The following is a 23,335-nucleotide window of genomic DNA, read 5'->3' as shown; positions in this document are numbered from 1 at the left end:
ATCATGTCTAGTAAGGAGGTAGCCACTCATCTATAGTGAGTTTGTATTTGTAATGATGCCGTATCAAGTGAATAGCTAGGCTTGCTTCGACAGTTGTAGCCTACCTCTTCCATCTATGAACTCTGTCTTTAACAAAAACAGGCCTAAGTTTCATGAATTACATGATCCATTATCCTCAATGCTCTAATGATATATATGATTCAATACTAAGCACACATAAAATTTTCTTTTTCTCTATTATTGAGATTCTTTTTATTTCACACCCTAGATTTTTTTTCTATTGGGTTTTCTCCCTACTTTTCCACAATTTCGGTTTACACCCTGTATTACTATTAAACACAGAAAGATAAGAGTGTGAACCACAATAAATACATATATAGGGTGTGAAATGCAAAGATCCGCTTTTCTTTATACCAGCGAACCCAAATGACCACAATACCCGTCGTTGCGACGCTTCCTTTCTTCTCATCGGGACTCCATTCCCGCTCTCTTTTTGCCTCACCGCCTTCGAGGCCGCAGGTTTTCTTTTTTTCTCCATCTCTATCTCTATATCTATCTCTATCTCTATCTGCATTTGTTGGATTTGTTCTCCAAATGTATGAATCTTTATCCTGGATCTTTCTTTTCCCTGTTGGGGTTTTGTCTTGATCCTTCACGGCAATATCGATTGCAATGTGCGCGGAAGACTCTCTGTTCTGTTCAATATATATGCTTCTTTATTAATTGGTGCACCATTTTTAGTCTTGGATAGAAGTTTCTTGAGGGGGTTTATATTAGACAGAACTTTGAAAAGTGATTCTTTTGAAGTTAATCGGAAAAAGGAATTTGAAATTTGGTTAAAGATCTCGGAAGAGGGCTTGCCGGTTGAGAATCCCCAAATTTACCCAAAGTAGAAAAGGAAGGAAGAATAATAATCGGCTCGTGTGTGGATGATAAGCATCATATGAAAAGGATTGCATCCAATTAAAGTAAAGAAAGCCACGGGAAAAAAATAGATCTAAATTTTGGTTCTTTTGTTAAAAGAGAAATATTTCTCTTAATTAGATTAACTTAAAGATATTCCTAGTATGGGATGATAAGCATCATATGAAAAGGATTGCATCCAAATGATTATGTGGTGGAGAGTTATGCTAAGGCCATCTGGCGATATGCGATTAATATCACTGTTTTTACAAGCTTAAGGTTGGATTTTATGGTCATTAAAAACCTATTCTTTATGTGATGTTGAAAGAAAATTTTTAGCTTATACCAGTTATCCTTTAGTTTTCTGGCAAATTCTTCTTTCACTTGAATAATTTTTTGTTTCCTCCACTTGATACTCGTACCAACTTATAGACTATTGGGGCAAACCCTTTTCCTCTACTGCATTACCATTCTTTTTGTTTCTCTTGTCATGCATGTGATGGGTTTTCTTTTTAAAGATGAAATTTTGATGTTGGTTGTCAACTTCTTAGAAGTTCTTATTTTCTTTTGACACTTGTGATGATTGTGATATTCCAATTGACATTGAAATTCAATGTCTGTCATCAGCCTGCACTACTTTTATACCTGCACTCCTCATAAACATTATGGCTTTTCTGGCTTTTTCAGTCCAGATGAAGAAACCTCTTCTTCCTATGAAACATGAGACCAGTTATGGAAGTAATGCAATTGAAAAGGAAGATTTAGTGAAGATTTTGGAACAATTTTTTGGGCATCCTGCATTCAGAGGAAAGCAATTGGAGGCCATTGAAGCTGTTCTAGCAGGTTTTGTCCTGGCTCTAAATATTTGCTGACATATTTACAATCGATAAGGCTATTTCCATCATTGGCATTCTTTTAACACTCATATATCCATTGTTGATATTTGAATATTGAGAAATATCTCTCTATATAAGCTTTGTGGTTGGCATCTAAGAAGTAAGAATATATTATTTACTTCATTGACAGGAAGAGATTGTTTCTGTTTGATGCCAACTGGAGGTGGCAAGTCTATGTGTTATCAGATTCCAGCTTTAGCAAAGCCAGGCATTGTACTTGTAATCTCTCCATTGATAGGTGAATACTCTTTGTATACTTCACATTTTAGGATGAAAAAGTTGCAGCTGAAAAGGGAGCTATATATTACATGTGGATTTATCCTGACGATTTTTTGTTCTGACCTCCAAATCTTCTGAGAAGCACTGATGGTAAGATCATAAGCTACTGAATTTTTAACATTTGTTGTTTTGATACTTTATGGAAGGTCATGTGAGCTTATTGTACATCTGCAGGAAAATCAAGTTGCAACATTGAAGAGCAAAGGAATTTCTGCTGAGTTTCTCTCTTCAACACAGACTGTGCAAACTAAAGAGAAGGTAAGTACCTTTATTCAACATGGGAGGACTGTAAAGGTATTTACTTATCAGTTGTATGCTAGATTAAGGTATGTCATCTTTGGAGTTAATTGTGATGTTATTGAACATACTACCATCAGCACTTGGTGTTATAAGCATTCACTGCAGAAACACTTGGTTTGGAAGCACTTTAGTCCATACTTAAGTATCGTGAATTATTGCATGCACTTCTAGTAGACTTGAACTTCTAAACTAACAGTAGCTTCCATCTTTCATCTGGCCAGTCATCTCCTTACAACCACCACCCTTCTTTTACCAGAAAGGTTTGCTTGAATCAATTTTAGTTGCTTGAATTTGTGCACTGTATTACATGTCCAGACCTCCTTATATTGCAATTATTTCCTTTTAAAATATTTGTACTAATCCTACGTTAGCTTTAAAACCATGTATACATGTTAAGACAATAATGTCTAAAATTCAGACATGGATATCAGAGTTACATGCATATCTTCATAATCTGGGAAAAGAAATATAAGGTATGGTGGGGAAGTGGCTTCTCAGTGGCACTCTTTATTTGCTAGACTTGTTTGAGATCATAAGTCCTATGATTCCTATCATTGATTCCTAGACATGCTAGGATAGAGTAGAATGGAAATGCTTGTCCTAGAGCATAAGGCTCCTGCCTATGCAGGGTATGGGAAGGAAAGATGTACGTAAACCTATCATCAAGTTTGTTTCCAAGAGAATGGAGATGTTAGTAAAACTTGAACATGATTACTCCCAGGACAGCAGTGTTTGCTATCTCAAATAACGAATGAGAAGTATTGCAAAATATATCAGAGGGCAACCATCATAATTCATAAAGTTCATCAAAAGAATCGGCATCACAAAATCTATTGGAAGGCTTTAGTTGTGTTATCTCTTTTAGGGATTATGAAAAACTTTAAATACAATTTGTTCTTAACATGTGCCTTTATATTTTTCAAACTTACGGGAGCGGTCTATGCAAAAATTCACTTTTATGATCACTATGATAGCTTAGATATTGGGGATTTGTGTGAGATGAGACTATAGCTTTTGATCCAGTATCATATTCTCATAAACTTAATCTGTCGCCAATTTGGCAGTTAGTTTTGCTAGTTCCACGTATTTCATTATTGATGTTTTTGTAAGTATTACCTTAGTTTGGTTACACAATGAGTCTACACAATATGATTGTAAATCTTCCTCGTGTACTGAATTGCTGCTTCATATTTAGTTGATCATTGTGATGTTTCTTCTTTCTTTGCCAGATACATGAAGACCTTGATTCTGGTAAGCCATCTCTTAAGTTGCTATATGTGACTCCTGAGTTGGTCGCAACCTTTGGATTTATGACAAAGCTGTCAAAGCTTTATAATAGAGGGCTACTAGGTCTAGTTGCCATTGACGAGGTCTTGTTAGATTGAACCTTCAAGTATTATTTTCTGTTAATATATAACTTTACCCTGTAACTATCTACTCATTTTTTTATTGTATTTCTTATTACTTCCATTTCAGGCTCACTGCATTTCATCGTGGGGCCATGACTTCAGGTATGATAAGAAGATGATCGTGAGGTTTCTTTCAGCAATTTTGCTCGACCACTGTAAAGTATTTTTGAGAAATGGGGTGCAATGTATAAATCACCATTTACTTCAAATGTCAATTCTTTTTTATTGTAGTGCAGACCTAGCTATCGAAAACTGTCATCTTTAAGGAAGAAACTGCCAGGTGTGCCTCTGTTAGCTTTGACAGCAACTGCTGTTCCAAAGTAAGTATACATTTCTATTTGCAGCGAGGCTCATTTTAAGTTCATATTAAATGTTGCAACTGGTTTTAGTTTTTTAAGAGTATAAACACAGTTGTTTTCAAGAGAGACTGCTATCACTCTTCATCTTCTATACTATACCTTTACTTTAATGAAGACAAGAAATCAACCATTTATCTCCATTAGCTTCAATTAAAGATCTTGTGTAGTGCCAACTCAAGCTTAAGTTTCTTCTATAAAGAGCCAAATTAAATGGCAATTCTGAGCAGCTGTAAGTTTTCCACAATCCTAAGTCTATCAGATTTTACTTGTATATCAGGAATTCTCAAACTCGGCGCGTATTTTTATGCTAACTTATATAAAGCCATAGAATATAATCATATATAACCATTATTAATCTGAGGCTAAAGAAGTACATATCTTTGAAGAACATACATAACAATATTGCAGTTGATATGGATTGAACAGTTTGCTGCACAGAAATAAAGGAGTGCCTTATGAACTGTGCCAGCAAAAATTAATAAAAAAGCTTCTAATAATTCAAAATAGATGTTCTTTTTACTTATTATCTATACCTGTTCTGTGTATGTTGCATATCTAAACATTATATACATGAACTACTTTGAACCAAACTTAAGCTAGCTGAGATTAGCACAAGCTCAGAGCTCTAGGCACATTGTACAGCATACTAGATAGATCTTACTTCAATTTATCTGCTTCTTCTTTCTTTCTTGCTCTCTAACCAGGGATCTGTCCTTTTTTATAGTCTCTCTTACTTTTCCTCATTACAGTGCCTGCAGTTTGTTCTAATGATATGCATCTGTTAAAAATCCCTTGTCCCAATGCTAGTGTTTTCTGCATGAATAGCTAACAGAGTAAGGAACTAATTCTGTTGTGATGCAGAGTCCAAAAGGATGTTATAGAATCGTTGTCTCTGCAGAATCCAGTTATTCTTAGGGCGTCTTTTAATCGTCCTAACATATTCTATGAAGGTAAAGTCAATATATAGTTGATTATCGATGGCCTTGCTTTCTGGATCATCCAAAATTGCAAACCATTCAAGATTTGTTGAATATATTCTTATTCTTTGGAATATATTAATTCTTGTTTAGTACCATTAGGAACAATCTGTGTTCTTTATATTTATAGTATTTTGTTTGAGGTGGTCTCGCTTTCTGCACCATCGCAGCTCTGGGAGATTATGTTGATTCCGTTGTGATGCTCCATGATTTCTACTTTTCTAGAATATAGTCAATACACTAATCATCTTTTAGTATTGAAAACTGTAGAAGGTTAATGCTTTCTATTTGATGGATCATGTTTTCCCTTGAAAGTTCATGATTTTTGACTAATGTTGGTTCCTTGTTATAAGTTTTTGGTTGAGCACTTTATTGTTTCATCTCTATTTAAATAGATAAATTCCAATTTGCAACAGAGTGGTCTGTGATAAGATTCATTTTCTCTATTTCCTTTTGATTAGTCCAAATCTTGAGATTACTCTTGAGTCTTGATATAACCTGTGTGATGAATGATACAGTTCGTTACAAGGATCTTCTTGATGATGCTTATTCTGATCTGTCAAATCTTCTTAAGTCCAGTGGAAATGTTTGTTCAATTATTTATTGTCTTGAACGATCTTCTTGTGATGACCTAACCAGTCATCTGATAAAGCAGGGTATCTCCTCAGCTGGTATGAATCTGAAGTTCATTATTGTAACCACTAATAGTTTTTCTTTCTTCCTTTTTCTCCAAAGTGATGATCTTTTCATTGTATTTGTTTTCTCTTCTAGCTTACCATGCTGGCCTAAACAGCAAGCTGCGGAGTGCTGTACTGGATGATTGGCTTTCTTCTAGAATTCAAGTTGTTGTTGCAACAGTGGCTTTCGGGTAGCACCACTTTTGCTCTGTGTCAAGATTCTGCATTTTTGTGCTTACAGATACCGTTATCTTCTAGAGGGTGTTACTTAATGTGGATGTGTCATGTAAGGCCTATGAAAATATGAAGCATGGATATGAATATGGGATACGGATACGGGAATATGACAAATCCTAAAAGAATAGGGGATGAGATACATCTAAGATACGGAAATAAATAAATTAAATAAAAAAGTATTTATATTCTAATGATAATCTATAGGTGTATATGTGCAAAAAGTAAAAGATAACATAGACACATAGAATAAAAAAAAACACATTATATTGCATTCAATATATCTATTATCTACATGAGCAATTAATAGCACAAAAATTTCATGACTAGGTATCAAAGAGTACATCAATATTTAACAATTAATGCACCAAAATGAGAGTAGTAGATATTATTGAATTTACACGAGCAATTCATAGGCTCATAGCTAAAGTTTACATCCACTTATGTAACACTAAAATGAGAGTAGTCAGTAGTATAATTGGCATTAATCATTATCTCCATCTAAGTCATTATCCTTATTGCCTTCATATTTTGGTCTCCCCTTTTATATACTCAACTGATTCCTAGAGAAGGCAAAAAATTTTATAGACAAAACCTAGATTTTTCGCCCATTATTAAGTGATCTTGTTTCTCTTTATCGAGTGAATAAACCATAGATCGACGGATCGGCCGGTTCAGGTCAACCGAGTCAGATCTATAACGGATCTAGTGGACATTAATAATTGATGTCCCCAATCCCGTCTTCCTCCTCTCTCACTCACTCTCTCTCTTGGATCCAGCAGATTTTTTGTTCCTTTTACACACTCTTTTCTTCTTCTTCTTCACAGCAACAGTTTTCTTTCTTCTCGTTTTTTCCACTCTCTTTTCTTCCTCTTCACTGCAGCAGCTTTTCTTTTTCTTTTCATTTTTTCCACTCTCTTTTCTTCTTCATTGCAACAGCTTTTTTTCCTCTTCGTTTCTTCCACACTCTCGGTTACTCTTTTTTTCTTCTTCACTGCAGCAACTTTTTTTTTTCATTTCTCCCACTTTCTCTCTCTCTCTTTTCTTCTTCTTCACTGTAGCATTTTTTTTTCTTTTCATTTCTTCCACTCTCTACTTTCTTCTTCACTGCAACACTTTCTTCTTCACTGTAACAGATTTTTTCCTTTTCGTTTCTTCTACACTCTCTTTTTCTTCAATATAGCAGATTATTTTTCTTTTCATCTCTTCCTCTCTCTCTCTCTCTCTCTCTCTCTCTATCCCCCACCTTCTCACTGCATAAGCAACATTTTTTTTCCTTTTCGGTTCTTCACTTCCACTCTCTTCTCTTCGCTAAAAATTATAATAGAATAGATTAGAGATAAATATATTTTGTATATAAAAATTTTTATGTTTAAAAATTTTAATTATATTTTTAATTTGATCTTTGTTTAGATGTTTACATTAAAATTAAAATGGCTTCAAAAGAGAAGTCACAATATACTGATATAGATTGGTAACATTATATCGTTATTAGCCAAGATAATAAATGTGTCAAATGCAACTGGTATGGAAAGAAAATTTGTGGTGGTATCAGTCGTCTGAAAAATTATTTGACTAGAAGTTAAGGAAATATAGCGGCTTACACTTAAGTTAGTTTGAAAGTCATAAGATAAATGTCAACCTATATAATAAGACAAAAAAAGGATAAATAATATGCACAATAAATGTAGTCAATAGTTCATCAAAAATTGATGCATAATTGTGAAAACATTGATGATGATAGCAGTGAGTAAAATGAGGACAATGAAAGATATTCTAGTAGGAGCCCATGGAATTGGTCTAGAAGTCACAGACATTGAAGGACCAGCTTTCCACCAATGTGTTGGGAGGGAAGTGGATGAGGACAAAGAGATCCTGGCTGGAAGACCATGGAGAGACTAGCACAGCCTTCCATCAGTCTTTCTCCTTTCCAAAGACCACAAGGAATATGTTCTTGCGGGCTTTAGGAAACTCCATCGTCCCTTCGTGATGCTAGGCTCTAGTAAGGGAGCTTTTAAGGCCTAAAGGAAAGCCCAGTCAGTGATCAATTTTCCAACAAGACAAAGGTGTGGGTTACTTGTCAAAATGGTGTTTTCTTCAGCGAGAGGAATAACCTCCTCCATATTATTGTCCTTGAGTAGGCAGCAAACTGCTTAATGAGCTCATGATTAGACAAGATCATAGTGTTAGGGTGGTTGGTAGGAGAAGTTAAGAGGATACAAGGATGACTTAGGAGGGACTCATCTTTAGGAGGGGGGAAAGATGGGTGGGGTAGAAACAGAAAAGGACAAGGGAGGTATTAAGAAAATGGAGGAAAAGGGCAAAGAGGGGAAGAGACTAGAAAGAGGGGGGAGAGAGGGAAGACTAGGGAGGCACGCTCTTTAGTGAAAGATGCTGATATTTCAAAATAATGCGAAACTGTAAATTTTTTCATCTAAAATAATAGATAAAGTACAAAAAAGAATCTAAAAAAATCATTAGAGGGAATTTCCCACCATAATAAATATTAAAATGTCAATTGTTTTTCTCCTTCCATTAAATTTACTTGCTTTATCTTATCCTTCAAATTTAAAACAAAATGTACTTTCAACTTTATCTATCTTCTCCAATCTGAGATTGCAAGCCTCAAATCTTAGTTAATAACTATCATAATATACCTCCCTTTAAATATATGATCATGGAAGAGAAAAATTTAATCGTCTTAAAAATATGGATAGAAGATTCATATTTATTTAAATAATAGGATTATTAATACCATAAAGGTGTTACGAACAACGATGGTCGTGCCAGTGGCACGTGCTGATCAATCTTTGGTTTTTGGGTCTTAGGCATGTCAATCTTCAATTTTTTGTTTATATATATTAAAACATACATGATAGTGTTTTATCTATAAATTATTTTTGTAAATGACTTATTTTATTAAAGATAAAGCAATAGTCAAATGTAAATATCAACACATAATATGATTGAATACATTTATTAAAACTAATATTAATGATTGCACATTCTATAATATGATTGAATATGTTTTGGAGTCTTTCGTATGTCAATCCAAGGATGGCCGTGCCGGTCGACACGCCTCGTGCCGGTCAATTCAAGGATGGCCGTGTCGGTAGAGGCACGATACTTGGCACGGGGTATGCCAGTGGCACACCCCTGTGCCGAGCCGTGTCGACCGGCACGCATGCCATGCCGATCCGTGCCGGTCCGGCACGGCCTGCGTGCGTCCGGCACAGCCTCGTGCCGGTCATGTGCCACTGGAGAGACATTTTTTTAAATTTTTTTTATTTTCATTAATTTGATCACCTTTACTTATTTTCTTAATAAATATGATAACATGTGGAACCCATTTTTTTAACTTTTTCTTATTTCCATCAATTTTGATCATATTTACTTATTTTCTTAATAAACATGATGACATGTGGAACCCATTTTTTAACTTTTTCTTATTTCCATCAATCTTGATCACATTTACTTATTTTCTTAATAAACATGATGACATGTGGAACCCATTTTTTAACTTTTTCTTATTTCCATCAATTTTGATCACCTTTACTTATTTTCTTAACAAACAAGATGACATGTGGAACCCATTTTTTAACTTTTTCTTATTTCCATCAATTTTGATCACCTTTACTTATTTTCTTAACAAACAAGATGACATGTGGAACCCATTTTTTAACTTTTTCTTATTTCCATCAATTTTGATCACCTTTACTTATTTTCTTAACAAACAAGATGACATGTGGAACCCATTTTTTTAATTTTTTTTTCCATAAATCATCATCAATTAACTTTTGTCATTTGTCATTTGTCATTTTTTGAATGACAACTCATTTGTCATTAGTTAAAATTGGAATAACAACTAATGACTAATTTTCGTTTGTCATTTTCTCTAATTTCAATCAAATCATGTTTTGTCATTTAATCTTTTTTTTTGTCTTTTTCTTATCTTCATCCTTTAAATATTTCTAAAAAATATTTCTAAAACCCTCATGTGTGTTTAACACTTCTTTCTCTCAACTCTCAACTACTTCAACCGTAGCCATTTTTATTCTGTCTTTCTCTCTTTTGATTTTCTTAACAACTTCTACTTCGGTGATCTTATTTGACGGTGACGAACGTAGTGTAGAGCTCCCGTAATAATCTTCTTCAAGAATTTTTTCATAGCTTGTGTGATTGTGAGGTAAGTTTCTCTTTTATTCTCTTAATTAAATTTGGTTAAAATTTATATATGAATATGTTTAGATTTACTTCAAATGAGTTGATTTGAACTTAAATTTTATAATTTTATCTAAAATTTCTGCATAATTAGATTTTCCCAAAAATGTTGCCCAATTTTTAAAAATCCGAAATTAATATGTCAAATTAATTAAAATTTGTCCATATCAATGGATTTAAAAATCTGAAATTAATATGTTAAATTAATTGAAATTAGATAACAATTGGTATAAGAGCATGCTAGATTTACTTCATATGAATTGATTTAAACTCAAAATTTATAATTTTATCTAAAATTTCTGTATAATTAGATTTCCTTAAAAATATTGCCCAAATTTTAAAAATCCGAAATTAATATGTCAAATTAATTAAAATTAGATAACAATTGGTATAAGAGCATGTTAGATTTATTTCATATGAGTTTATTTAAACTCAAAATTTATAATTTTATCTAAAATTTCTGCATAATTAGATTTCCTCAAAAATGTTGTCCAAATTTTAAAAATCTGAAATTAATATGTTAAATTAATTGAAATTAGATAACAATTAGTATAAGAGCATGTTAGATTTACTTCATATGAGTTGATTTGAACTCAAAATTTATAATTTTATCTAAAATTTCTGCATAATTAGATTTTCTCAAAAATATTGCCCAAATTTTAAAAATCCAAAATTAATGTCAAATTAATTAAAATTAGATAACAATTGGTATAAGAGCATGTTAGATTTATTTCATATGAGTTTATTTAAACTCAAAATTTATAATTTTACCTTAATTTCCTGCATAATTAGAAATGGAAAAATTAACAAAAAAATTCTAAAATTCTCAAAAAGGGGGAAATTAGCATAAAGTATTGTTTACTCAAATTTTTTCATTTTAATTTTATTTTATATGTCTCTAGATGGCTGACCCAAAGCATACTCAAGAACCTGATATTGGGTGGAGACATGGGAAGATGGTGGGAGGGAATAGAGAAGATGATTGGAAAGGGTGGAGGGGTAAGTCGTTTGAAGAAGCATATAGCCGGTGGCTTCCCCGAAGTGTCTAAGTGTAAGAAGGTGTCACAAAAAGTTCACAGGGCAATGAAAACTAATCTAGACAGTGTTTTGGCAGCCAAAAAAGCTGCAAAGCAAAAACAAGCTGATATTGATAGACGAACAACTGAGTACCACATAGTTGATGAGTGCGAGGAGGGAGATGATATGGATCCAAATCTTCAGGCTAGGATACGGGCCTCACGAGAGGAACAATGGCAGCAAGAGGATGTGCATAGGCATAGGAGACAATTTGGGTCTTCTCATTTCAAGGAGGGTGTCGACAGTGGCAGTGGCAGTAGCAGTAGGCATGATATTGTTCACAGTAGACAAGCCTCTATCTTGGGTATGTTCGGCTCAACAAAGAGGATAGGAGTAAGGAGAGGAGGACCAAACATTAGAGATATAAACCCTAAAGCATACCCTGGCCCATAATCTAAGCAAAAAAGGATTGATGCTATATGGAAGGCAGATAAAAAAAAGGACATTGGTCGATCTATATCCAAATGGTTTCATTTTAGCCATATACCACCATTTCTTTGCAGCAAATACTTATTTCAGAAGTATGATCAGTACAGTGCAGAAGCACAGATCAGGCAGTGAGCCCCCAACACGAAAAGAGATTGCAGGGAAGTACCTAGATGAGGAAGTGGCAAAGATAAAATCATGGATTTCTTCTTTCAAAAAACAATGGAACCAATTTGGGGTGACTTTGATGTGTGATAGTTGGACGGGACCTACCAGAATGAGCAGCATAAACTGTGTGGTACTCAACGATGATGGAGATGAGACTTAGTCCGGTGGTGATGGTGATAATGACGAGACAGTCTCGTGAGGCCCGTATCCTAGCCTGAAGATTTGGATCCATTTCATCTCCCTCCTCGTACTCATCAACTGTGTGGTACTCAGCTGTTCGTCTATCAATATCAGTTTGTTTCTGCTTTGCAGCTTTTTTTGCTGCCAAAACACTGTCTAGATCAGTTTTCATTGCCCTGTGAACTTTTTGTGACACCTTCTTACACTTAGACACTTCGGGGAAGTCACCGGCTATATGCTTCTTCAAACGACTTACCCCTCCACCCTTTCCAATCATCTTACAATAGTCACACTGCCAATGAAATCTATTCCCTCCCACCATCTTCCCATGTCTCCACCCAATATCAGGTTCTTGAGTAGGCTTTGGGTCAGCCATCTAAAGACATATAAAATAAAATTAAAATGAAAAAATTTGAGTAGACAATACTTTATGCTAATTTCACCCTTTTTGAGAATTTTAGAATTTTTTGTTAATTTTTCCATTTCTAATTATGCAGGAAATTTAGGTAAAATTATAAATTTTGAGTTCAAATAAACTCATATGAAATAAATCTAACATGCTCTTATACCAATTGTTATCTAATTTTAATTAATTTGACATATTAATTTCGAATTTTTAAAATTTAGGCAACATTTTTGAGGAAATCTAATTATGCAGAAATTTTAGATAAAATTATAAATTTTGAGTTCAAATCAACTCATATGAAGTAAATCTAACATGCTCTTATACCAATTGTTATCTAATTTCAATTAATTTAACATATTAATTTCAGATTTTTAAATCCATTGATATGGACACATCTGAGATCAAGAAATGCTCGGGACTTCCTCTATTCAATCCTTTTCCTTCTTCTTGTCATCGATGTTATCCACCAAATAAAAGGCCTGCTCGGGCAGACCTCATCTGGGATCCCTGGGGAAGAGGATCAAGTTGGCCCTTGCGAATAGTTGCTGAATTTCTGTTTGATCAATCAATTTGGGCAACATTTTTGAGAAAATCTAATTATGCAGAAATTTTAGATAAAATTATAAATTTTGAGTTCAAATCAACTCATATGAAATAAATCTAACATGCTCTTATACCAATTGTTATCTAATTTTAATTAATTTGACATATTAATTTTGAATTTTTAAAATTTGGGCAACATTTTTGAGGAAATCTAATTATGCAGAAATTTTAGATAAAATCTAATTATGCATAAATTTTAGATAAAATTATAAAATTTAAGTTCAAATCAACTCATTTGAAGTAAATCTAAACATATTCATATACAAATTTTAACCAAATTTAATTAAGAGAATAAAAGAGAAACTTACCTCACAATCACACAAGCTATGAAAAAAATTCTTAAAGAAGATTACCACGGGAGCTCTACACTACGTTCGTCACCGTCAAATAAGATCACCGAAGTAGAAGTTGTTAAGAAAATCAAAAGAGAGAAAGACAGAATAAAAATGGCTACAGTTGAAGTTGTTGAGACTTGAGAAAAAGAAGTGTTAAACATACATGAGGGTTTTAGAAATATTTAAAGGATGAAGATAAGAAAAAGACAAAAAAAATAAGATTAAATGACAAAACATGATTTGATTGAAATTAGAGAAAATGACAAACGAAAATTAGTCATTAGTTGTCATTCCAATTTTAACTAATGACAAATGAGTTGTCATTCAAAAAATGACAAATGAGTTGTCATTCCAAAAATGACAAATGACAAAAGTTAATTGATGATGATTGATGGAAAAAAAAAGTTCAAAAAATGGGTTCCACATGTCATCTTGTTTGTTAAGAAAATAAGTAAAGGTGATCAAGATTGATGGAAATAAAAAAAATGGGTTCCACATGTCATCATGTTTATTAAGAAAATAAGTAAAGGTGATCAAGATTGATGGAAATAAGAAAAAGTAAAAAAAATGGGTTCCACATGTTATCATATTTATTAAGAAAATAAGTAAAGGTGATCAAGATTAATGAAAATAAATTTTTTTTTTAAAAAAAGTCTCTACAGTAGCACATGACCAGCACGAGGCCATGTCACGGGGGTGTGTGGCACACCCCGTGCCAAGTGTCGTGCCTCTACCGGCACGGCCATCCTTGGTCTAAACCACATGCAACAAAATGATACAAATGAAAGTTTAAAAGAGTAATTTGATTTTAGTCATAACTACAGGTGGCAATTTGTAATGTATCCTTAAGATAATTTATTTAAACTCTAGATACTCCAAAAATGTATCAAATATGTATACGGGCCATGTCTGACTTATATCCGTATCCGATGCATACTCCACTCATTTTGGAGTATCCATGTTTCCTAGTGCAAGGCTTTTCCTTTTTTGCACAAATGGTCACATGTTTGAGACATTGATAAATCAGAAAACCTCTCCTACAACGGTGTATATGTGCATGCATTTTACTGCTCCTACACTCTGCACTGGTGGGGCCTTGTTCACTGTAGTAATCTGTTTCATCTTTGACTAAATGTAGCTTACTTGTTATCATGGTTACTTTGCTGGTGAATTGGAAGCTCGAAAAGGCATGCTTGAATTTCTTGGAGATGTTGGCCATTTTTTCATCATTATTATATACAAAATGGAATGAAGCTCCATTCCACTTATTTGTAGGAAGTTGTTCTATGCCCCAGATATATGTTAGCTAAATGACTCAATACATTATCTAGTGAATGGTCTTACAAGATTCAATCATTACATATTACACTGCAACTGAGTATTAAACTATTGTTTTGTTTCATAGAAGGTAATGGAAATTCTTGAAGTGTCCTAAAATTAGATCTCTTGAAAATCCAAGGAAGTTGTTCAATGAAGTTCCAATACTCAAAAATTCATGTACATGACACACCACCCGGCGTGTTGAACTTTGACGCTTTAAGATGGAGTGTCGTGTAGTTTGTTGTTATGCCAAACTGATAAAGTGCCAAGAGCCCAACTTTTGAAAACCTCAAGATCTAGTGCCCATGTAAAATAGCTCATGATATTGGGTACAGACCAAGTTTCTAATATGTCTGATTTGCTTTCTGGTCTATAGAGAGCAGTGTATTGTGCTTAAAATACAATATGTGAATAGTACAAGACAATATTCTGAATGCTTAGATAACAGATGAGAATGCAGTAATTTATCTAGTATGCAGTTTGGATCTTTATCCTATGGATCGTATGCCAAACTATATTGATATGTAAATTATTATCTGTTGCCTTTGTTTCCACGAAGCATCAAAAATTGAACGCCTACTTCTAACTCCTGCTGAGATACAAAATTTCTGACTCATAATTTTTTGTCTAAATATTGTTGCCTACTGCTGGATCTACATGGATTAATCTATGGATATTGAGTTATTTGTTGCTGCTTTCACAGAATGGTAAAATACAACTTTCTTTACATATCTTAATTCATACTGCTTGTTCATTCAACAATTTTCTTTTATTGCTACAATCTACAAAGTACTCATCCAAAATCCTTGGAATGTTTGCAGGGTATAGATAGAAAAGATGTTCGGATTGTTTGTCACTTTAACATGCCAAAGTCAATGGAATCCTTCTATCAGGAGTCCGGAAGAGCTGGTCGTGATCAGTTGCCCGCCAGGAGTGTTTTGTACTATGGATTGGATGACCAGAGGAGAATGGTGGCTATAATATTATTTAATTTTATTGATACAATAATTGAATTTGTCAAGTGATCTTTCTATGCTTTAACAGGAATTTATTTTGAGAAATGCTGGTAGCAAAAAATCACAACCTTCATCCTCTTCAGATGGCTATGCAGAGAAGTCCCTAGCAGATTTCAACCAGGTAGTCTTCTGTTTACATGTGATGTTACAATTTGCTGTCCATTCAGGTTATATTTGACTCCTCATTTCATGCAGGTGGTGGAGTACTGTGAAGGTTCTAGCTGCCGCCGGAAGAAGATCCTTGAAACCTTTGGAGAACAGGTACCACCAGCAAGTCCCATCTGATTTGTTTTTCTTACTATGCCCTAGATAAGTGTTAGTCTATATCCTTCCTAACCTTTATGGCATGAGCTATTATTTTCCACTAAACTAGGTCCCTGCATCATTATGTCAACGGTCGTGTGATGCCTGCAAACATACAAATCTTGTATCTATGCGTGTGGAGGAACTTCATCGTGTGCCCAACAGTCACAAGAACAGATTCTTTCCTATTTTTATTACAAGGTACCTCTTGACCATGTAGAGAATCCTTTCCTTGTTTTTGCTTTATAACATGCTGTTGCTGATAAGTGCATCAGTCTGTATGAAGATAGATAGCTCATAACTTCTTTATGTTTTAGACATTATGAAAAATTCAATTAATCGAAATACTAAATAAGCTAAGCTTTTACCTTTCATCCGAGTACAAGTTGAATTAGGTTAATGGAAACTTCTCTCACCATTTTATCGGCCTTCTCTTACACAAACTTTCCTGGTTTCTCCTTGTTGCCTAGTGTTTGTTCATAGACTGTTATGCTGTGCCTAGTGTACGCTGGAATATTATGAAGTAAACATTCATTAGCTTATTCAAATTATCTTTGTTTCTTATTCATTTTTTATATTTCTGATATTGTTGGGCAGCTCGCTTACCAATCCTTCAGAGGCCAAGGACACTGAGTTCTGGAATCGAGAAGATGAGAAAAGTTTATCGGGTGATGAAATATCAGATTCTGATGGTAAGAGGTCATTTTCTTGATTATTTCAATAGGTACTTTTTGTCCACATTTTCATTTCTACAAATAATGGAGCTTGTTGAGTTTATATGTTTTCTATCGACATTTCCTGATGCTCCAACTTTTTTTACTGTCTTAGAATGTTACAATATAAAGATGCAACAGAGAATATAAAACCTGAACTTTTTGAGGAGATTGCTTTGTTTAATTGATGAAGCTTTAGAGTAAGTCTTGGTGGATCTTGTCGGCACTCTGTGGTCAAAAAAGAGGGAAAAGATCTAATAGAAAGGAAGTTAAACTGCAGAAGCTGCAGCTTTGAGGACAATAGAATATTTAAAGATATATAAAACTGAAGTTCATAGTCATGGTATTATTTGGTGGCTCACATGTTCTATGATTGGATTATGCTAGTTTTCAGCATGCATTAATGCATATCTCTTGTTGGAATATTCTCCTATTAGTCTATATATTATTTCATCATTGTAAATTCTTAGTATTGTCCATTTTAGGACTTAATTGGCTAGGTGAATGCTCAAGGATGATTTTCGTGATCCTTCCAAGAAAAAGTAATTTATATAACCTCTCAATCTAAGCAACCTTTATGTTAATCTGGATGGTAGAAAAGAGTACTTTCTGTAAATTCTCTACCCAGGCAACCTTTCCAGACATTCAGATGGTTCACTTTTTGGCTGTGTGCAGCATCACTATTCAGTTGAAGAGGCATTTCATCAAGTACATCAGTGGAACCTCATAATGAGATTTTACCCATGAAGATCTTTGATGAATTTGAGAATGAAATGCCATCATGCACGCACATTGTTAACTGCACCAAAGGGATCTTTAATTTCCACTATGGTGGCATATATTTCTTAAATCACAACATATGTTAAAATGCTAGCTCATGCTTACATAAATGGAAGAGGATGACGGAAAGAGTAGTTCTAAAATTAGACAATGAAATTTAAGAGGGCAGAAGACAAAAAGAACTTAAAAACTACATAGTTGAAAAAGCGAATAAAATCTTGGATAAAATGGTGCTGATATAAGGTGGAATAAGATGGATAATCATATTTAAGGAGTGAGGAAAGAGTTCCTTGGGATATTTATTGGTAAAAAGTTGGCTGCAAAAGAGTCACAGATTAGGTGTTAAGATTTCGTGCACGGTGCTCTTATCTATTATTAAGAACTACTAAACGGTGCTCTTTATACAGTTGTACGAGATTTTGTATGAGCAAAGCAAGAATGCCCTATAAACTTTAGTTTCTTTTGTTTTGCTTTTGGTGATTCTGGCCTTCAAAAAGTTACTGGTATTATATACCAACTTGAACAAACAATACGACAATGTTTGTTGATGCCTGACCTGCCTGATGGTAGCGATATACTAATATGTAATATGTGTAGGCTATGGCTCAGAATTGATTCATTTCTCTTATTTATAATTTTTGAAATGGTAGATGGAAGAGATGTCTTAAGCAGTGTCACTATGTCAAAGATATCATCGAAAGCAGGACTAGGTGAAAAATTTGAGGCTTTGCAACGAGCAGAAGAGGCTTATTATCAAAATAAAGGCCAGAAAAAGCAGGTAAAGTGTACTATATTTCCTTCAATTGATCCCTTTATATTAGGGAAAATTGGATTTGATAGTGACAAAATCATAATTTATATCCACTTTTTATTAATGATTAATACTTATAAGGGTAGTAACTATTTCTGTATTACCAGATAGTAAATTTTATCTAGTGACTGTTTGTTTGATACAGTTACTGATACGCTTCACTAATGTATCAGAAATATCCATAAATGATTTGCAAAGCCATAGTAAACTTATTTGTATCATATATAGAAAATATGTAAGAAAAATTATATTTGAGATTCACATAAAAAATACAAAAACAGGCTTTAATCTTTTTTTTTATCATGATATATATATTATATTTGTTATTACCAAAATGAGGGATTTATTCTAGGAATAACAATTATTATTTATTATTATCAAAATGGAGATTTATTTTAGGTATAATAATTATCTTTGATGCGATATAAAATGACTAAAATACCCTTTGATTTGATATAAATTAGATTGATGAAAATTAAATCACTATACTTTATGTATGTAATGCTAGGGTAGGAAGCTAGGTATGCAATGCAAGGATGGGGTGTTAGGTATGAATGCACCTATGCAATGCTGTGGCATTACCTATATAATGTTATTAGGTATGCAAATGCAAGGGCGCGGGCACTATATATGCAATGCTAGGGTGTGGACGCTAGGTATGCATTGCTTTATATTTCATCAATACATATGCAATGGCTATATAAAAAAATATTTTAGTCAATAATACTAAATTTTTCTTTTACATGAAAAATGTATTTTATTTTATCTTAAAACATGAGATTATTGAAAATAAAATATTTACACTTTCATATATGTATTTTTTCCCTAATTTATTATTTTATTATCTAAAGAATGAAAGATTTGGTTAGATTAATACGTAGTTTAAATAGTGAATGTATTATTTTATCTTTCAATAAATATTTAACTGGATAACATATTGGTTTATTAATATTACACTTTTAATTTATTAGTACATATAAAAATTATTTTAATAATAAGATAATTTATAATTATATTTTTATTATATCAAATTAAATATTATATTATTAAGATTTTTAATATTTAATAATAATAGTAATAATTTTTTAAAATGTACTTATTTTCATGCAATATCAAATTATTGATATTTATACTTTTTAAGTTAAATTTTATTTATTTAGTGTAAAATAAAAATATATTATTAATATTAGATTATAAATATATTGTTATTATGTCCAACTAAATATTATATTATTAAGCAATTTCGTAATGTATACTTAATTTTAAGAATTTTACTATTAAAATAATATTGAATAATAATTATAATAATATCATCATTATTATTTTTATTATTATATGGGGTGGTATTATGTATTATATGTGTTTGGGAGAGAAGTGATGAATTATGATAAGACATCCGAAAGAATTTATAGTCAAATCAATGGTAAATTAGTAACTAAGTTAGTGTGTGTTATAAAATATAATTTTAGTGAATAGTGTTTGCATTATAGAATAGAGCTATTATGATGTTAAGCTGTTATTCTAGAATAAGGAGTCATATTCTGAAATTAAGAAAAAGATGTTCAGAAAGTGAACGGGGCTAAAATTTCTTGCTCAATTTTCCCACGTATTTTCTCTCCTACTACTCATTGCATAGATACAGAATAATAATATATAGCCATTTCATACGTAGAGAATAGTAATATGTAGCCATTTCATACCTGGAGAAGGTATATGTAGCTATTACATACATAGAATGCTAATATGTAGTCCTTGCATACATAGACTGTTAATATGTAGTCATTGCATGCATAAAAAAATTTCGTATATGTTCCAATTGCATATATAAAAAGTTCCGTATATGTACCCATTGCATACATAGAGAATGGTAATATGTACTCATTGTATATATAGACAATAGTAATATGTAATCATTGCATATATAGAATGTTATTTGCTGTCATTACATACATAGAGAATTTTGTACATGTACTCTTGCATACATAGATTTAATTCATCTATCTCATCAATCCACTTTATGTTAGACCAGAGGAAATTCTTGTAAATTCAAGACAAAAGCAAAAGTTCCCTTCCTTAGTGTAATTTTATATCACATGAAAGTTAATTATTACAACCACTATTTTAGATTATAAGCAAATAAAGAGTACCATAATCTAGATTAGAGGTACAATTTAAGAGAACCTAGAATAGCTACTCTAGATTTTTCCTTAAATCTCAAAGCAAACAAAGCCTTAATTAACTATTACTTTTATATGTATGCATGTTTGCTTATTTCTGCTCTTCATACTTTTAATTAATAGAACTCATTGATGAATCAATAGGATTGCAGTCTTGTTGATAAGAAGGCTATATCTGATGTGTTGAGAGATTCAAGCAAAAAGAGGCTACTTGACACTCTAAAACAGGCCCTGCGGCGCCTGGGTCATTCATTGTAAGCATTAATCCGTTCTTACCTTTTCTAAATTGCATAAACACTTTTGGTGATTAATTTACAAATTACGATTGATCACAATATAAGACCTTGTTTCATAATTTCTGTAGCTGATAAAAGTACTGTGCCAGATAAGTTGTTTTAACAAAATATAATTCATCAATCCATTGTAACATTAAAATGACAAAAGTTGATCAATGTTAAACTTTTTCAGTGCTAATTCTGACGGATGAATAGAAACTACTCTTTGGTATATAATGCTAGAATGATCTCTTTCATTAATGATTTGATACACTAATCCCCATATGTTTAACTTTTCCGAGTTACTGAAGATCTTTCAATTATTTTCAGAATGCCTTGTTATCATTTCTGTGCTTCAATCATTCAATGAAACATCATATTTTGATAATTAAGTTTCTGCACAATTCTCATATCTTTCAATTATTTTCAGAATGCCTTGTTATCATTTCTGTGCTTCGATCATTCAATGAAACATCATATTTTGATAATTAAGTTTCTGCACAATTCTCATTTCTGCTCTTAAGTTCCATTTCTAGGCATAATTCATGATCATTAACATTTCTGGACTTTTTGAGGGAACTACCAAGTGCTCCAACAACTACATAGTTATGCGCCTTACCTCAAGCATACAAACTATAACCCTTGGTCATGGTTGTGCCAAAGGCACGTGCCATGCCGGCCTAACACTCCTTTGACATGCCTCTAATATATTTTTTAGAATCTTTATACATGTTTTTGGTTTTATATATATATTAAAGCTTATCCTTAGGTAATATTGTAAATGAAATATTTTATTAAAAATATAACAATAATCAAGTAGAAACATGATTCAAAACGTAATATGATTTAATACATTAATTAATTGACAATAGCTCAACAAGTAAAATTAAAACTTAGTTGAACGTAGTTAATCAACATGTTCCTATATCAATTTTGACCAAATTTGAATTAATTTGTCCTATTAATTTTGGATTTTTTAAAATATAGCTAAAAAATTTAGGAAAAATCTAATCATGCTGAAATTTCAACTAAAATTTTTACAATTTAGTTTCAAATCAACTTATATAGAGTTAATATGATATGTTCATATATCAATTCTGACCCAATTCAAATATATTTGACATATTATTTTTAGATTTTAAAAAAAAATCAAATTCTCTTTTATTCCTATATATTAAAGAGTATCTTTTAGATCTAGCACTAAATACTATATCTATGTTGAAGGACTCTTTAAAATAATAGATCTAATAAAATTGGAGCTTGATCTATTATTTGTAAACCTCAAATTAGATTTTAAAGTGTAAAACAATTAACTGTTGGTTTCGCATGCATATTGGCATGGCTTGTTTAGACCTGAGCACCACCTGCACCATACTAAAAATGCATTCTATTGTTTTGCAGGTCGGATTTGGAGGCTTCTGCAACTTTCCTTGAAATGGAGTGCTTCAATAAGTACTCAAAGGTTGGCAAGACATTCTATAACTCACAGATAGCTGCTACAGTTAGATGGCTATCGTCTTCAAGTTACGAGCAGATACATGACCGTCTTCATGCCAATTCTACTCCACATACAGTTCCTTGTACGCAAAATTCCCTCCCCTCTGTTCATTCTTCACCTCCTAACTCTGATCTAGTCGATGAAATGCCAACAACTTCTAGATGTGAACAAAACTGGAACAATGAGCAATTAGATCATTCTAGCGAGTTCACTGAGACAAAAACTCCAAGTGAGAGGGCAGTGCTTCCTCCAATTCCATCTTTTTTGGAGTTTGTTAATCAGAAAGGGAAGGTGCGCCGAGCAAGCTCTTCTGAGGCGCAGAGCGAGCGTTCCACAATTGTGAGGAAGAGGGCTATGGATTTTGAAAGTGAGGATGGAAAAAACGCAGAAAAGAAGATTAAGTAGTGAGCTTTTGGCCATGCTTTTATTTAGGACAGCTTTGCTGACAATTTTACTGATTTTTAATACCACCATATACTTAGCTTTTCTTTTTCTCCTTTTTCTTTTGTTTTAAGGTTTGCACCTTCTCTTTGATTTTTGACCTGAGCACAATTAGCTTCTCCTGTTGGGCAATGGAGAATTAAGCTTCTATCTGTTGATAGATTTGCTTGCCAGTTTCGTGGATACAATCGAAGTAGATATGTGCGCAGCGAATCTGTTGATACAGGAAGCAATTAAGATTTGGGAATTTTGCATGATATACTATCTATCCACTTGTAGCATTTCCTTTTCCTCTTCCTTTTGTGGCCTTTAACTCTGCGTATTCTCCCTCTTTAATTCGTGGCTGGGCTTTGCCCATTATTTCTTTAAAAAAAAATACAAAATCATCAGAATGTGTTAATGAATAATGATGAAAATGCAGGCTTGTGAAAATTTCCCTAAAATGTTTTTCCTGCAACAGCAGAGAATCATGCTGTAGCAGAGATCAGGTTGAAGGCCCTTGCTCCAGCTTGAGTTTTAAATAGATTCACTGTTATTCAGAAATGTACAAA

The 23,335-nt window shown here is 32.8% G+C and overlaps 2 protein-coding genes across 2 annotated transcripts; one reads left to right on the top strand and one right to left on the bottom strand.

The window, feature by feature from the left end:
* The first annotated feature begins 427 nt into the window (after window positions 1–427).
* Window positions 428–23,041, top strand: LOC140799741 (ATP-dependent DNA helicase Q-like 3). The gene is made up of 20 exons (XM_073154200.1): window positions 428–519; window positions 1,591–1,746; window positions 1,930–2,037; window positions 2,161–2,168; window positions 2,253–2,336; window positions 3,608–3,748; window positions 3,855–3,889; window positions 4,024–4,107; window positions 5,008–5,096; window positions 5,642–5,794; window positions 5,895–5,991; window positions 15,474–15,477; window positions 15,592–15,741; window positions 15,815–15,907; window positions 15,982–16,047; window positions 16,160–16,290; window positions 16,687–16,781; window positions 18,233–18,360; window positions 20,715–20,824; window positions 22,247–23,041. Exons 2-20 carry the CDS (start codon window positions 1,596–1,598, stop codon window positions 22,746–22,748), a joined length of 2,229 nt encoding a protein of 742 aa, XP_073010301.1. The 5' UTR covers window positions 428–519; window positions 1,591–1,595; the 3' UTR covers window positions 22,749–23,041.
* Window positions 11,831–13,412, bottom strand: LOC140799740 (uncharacterized). Its single transcript, XM_073154199.1, has 2 exons — window positions 12,032–13,412; window positions 11,831–11,927 (listed from the first exon to the last, which is right to left on the bottom strand). Exons 1-2 carry the CDS (start codon window positions 12,480–12,482, stop codon window positions 11,860–11,862), a joined length of 519 nt encoding a protein of 172 aa, XP_073010300.1. The 5' UTR covers window positions 12,483–13,412; the 3' UTR covers window positions 11,831–11,859.
* Window positions 23,042–23,335: the final 294 nt, after the last annotated feature.

This window comes from Typha latifolia, chromosome 13 (genome assembly GCF_019914945.1).
Source record: "Typha latifolia isolate L0001 chromosome 13, TyphaL0001v2, whole genome shotgun sequence".
In the NCBI taxonomy this organism is placed as follows: Eukaryota; Viridiplantae; Streptophyta; class Magnoliopsida; order Poales; family Typhaceae; genus Typha; species Typha latifolia.
The sequence above is the reverse complement of the archived record's forward strand: the minus strand, read 5'-3'. Positions and strand labels throughout refer to the sequence as shown.

Excerpts from the sequence above, each read along its gene's own strand:
- LOC140799740 (XM_073154199.1), bottom strand. The coding sequence starts at position 12,482 with ATGGCTGACCCAAAGCCTACTCAAGAACCTGATATTGGGTGGAGACAT. Across the intron at positions 11,928-12,031 it reads AGTTTATGCTGCTCATTCTG|GTACTTCCCTGCAATCTCTT; the intron begins GTAGGTCCCGTC and ends TTCCTCATCTAG.
- LOC140799741 (XM_073154200.1), top strand. The coding sequence starts at position 1,596 with ATGAAGAAACCTCTTCTTCCTATGAAACATGAGACCAGTTATGGAAGT. Across the intron at positions 5,097-5,641 it reads TCCTAACATATTCTATGAAG|TTCGTTACAAGGATCTTCTT; the intron begins GTAAAGTCAATA and ends TGAATGATACAG. Across the intron at positions 16,048-16,159 it reads TTGAAACCTTTGGAGAACAG|GTCCCTGCATCATTATGTCA; the intron begins GTACCACCAGCA and ends CCACTAAACTAG.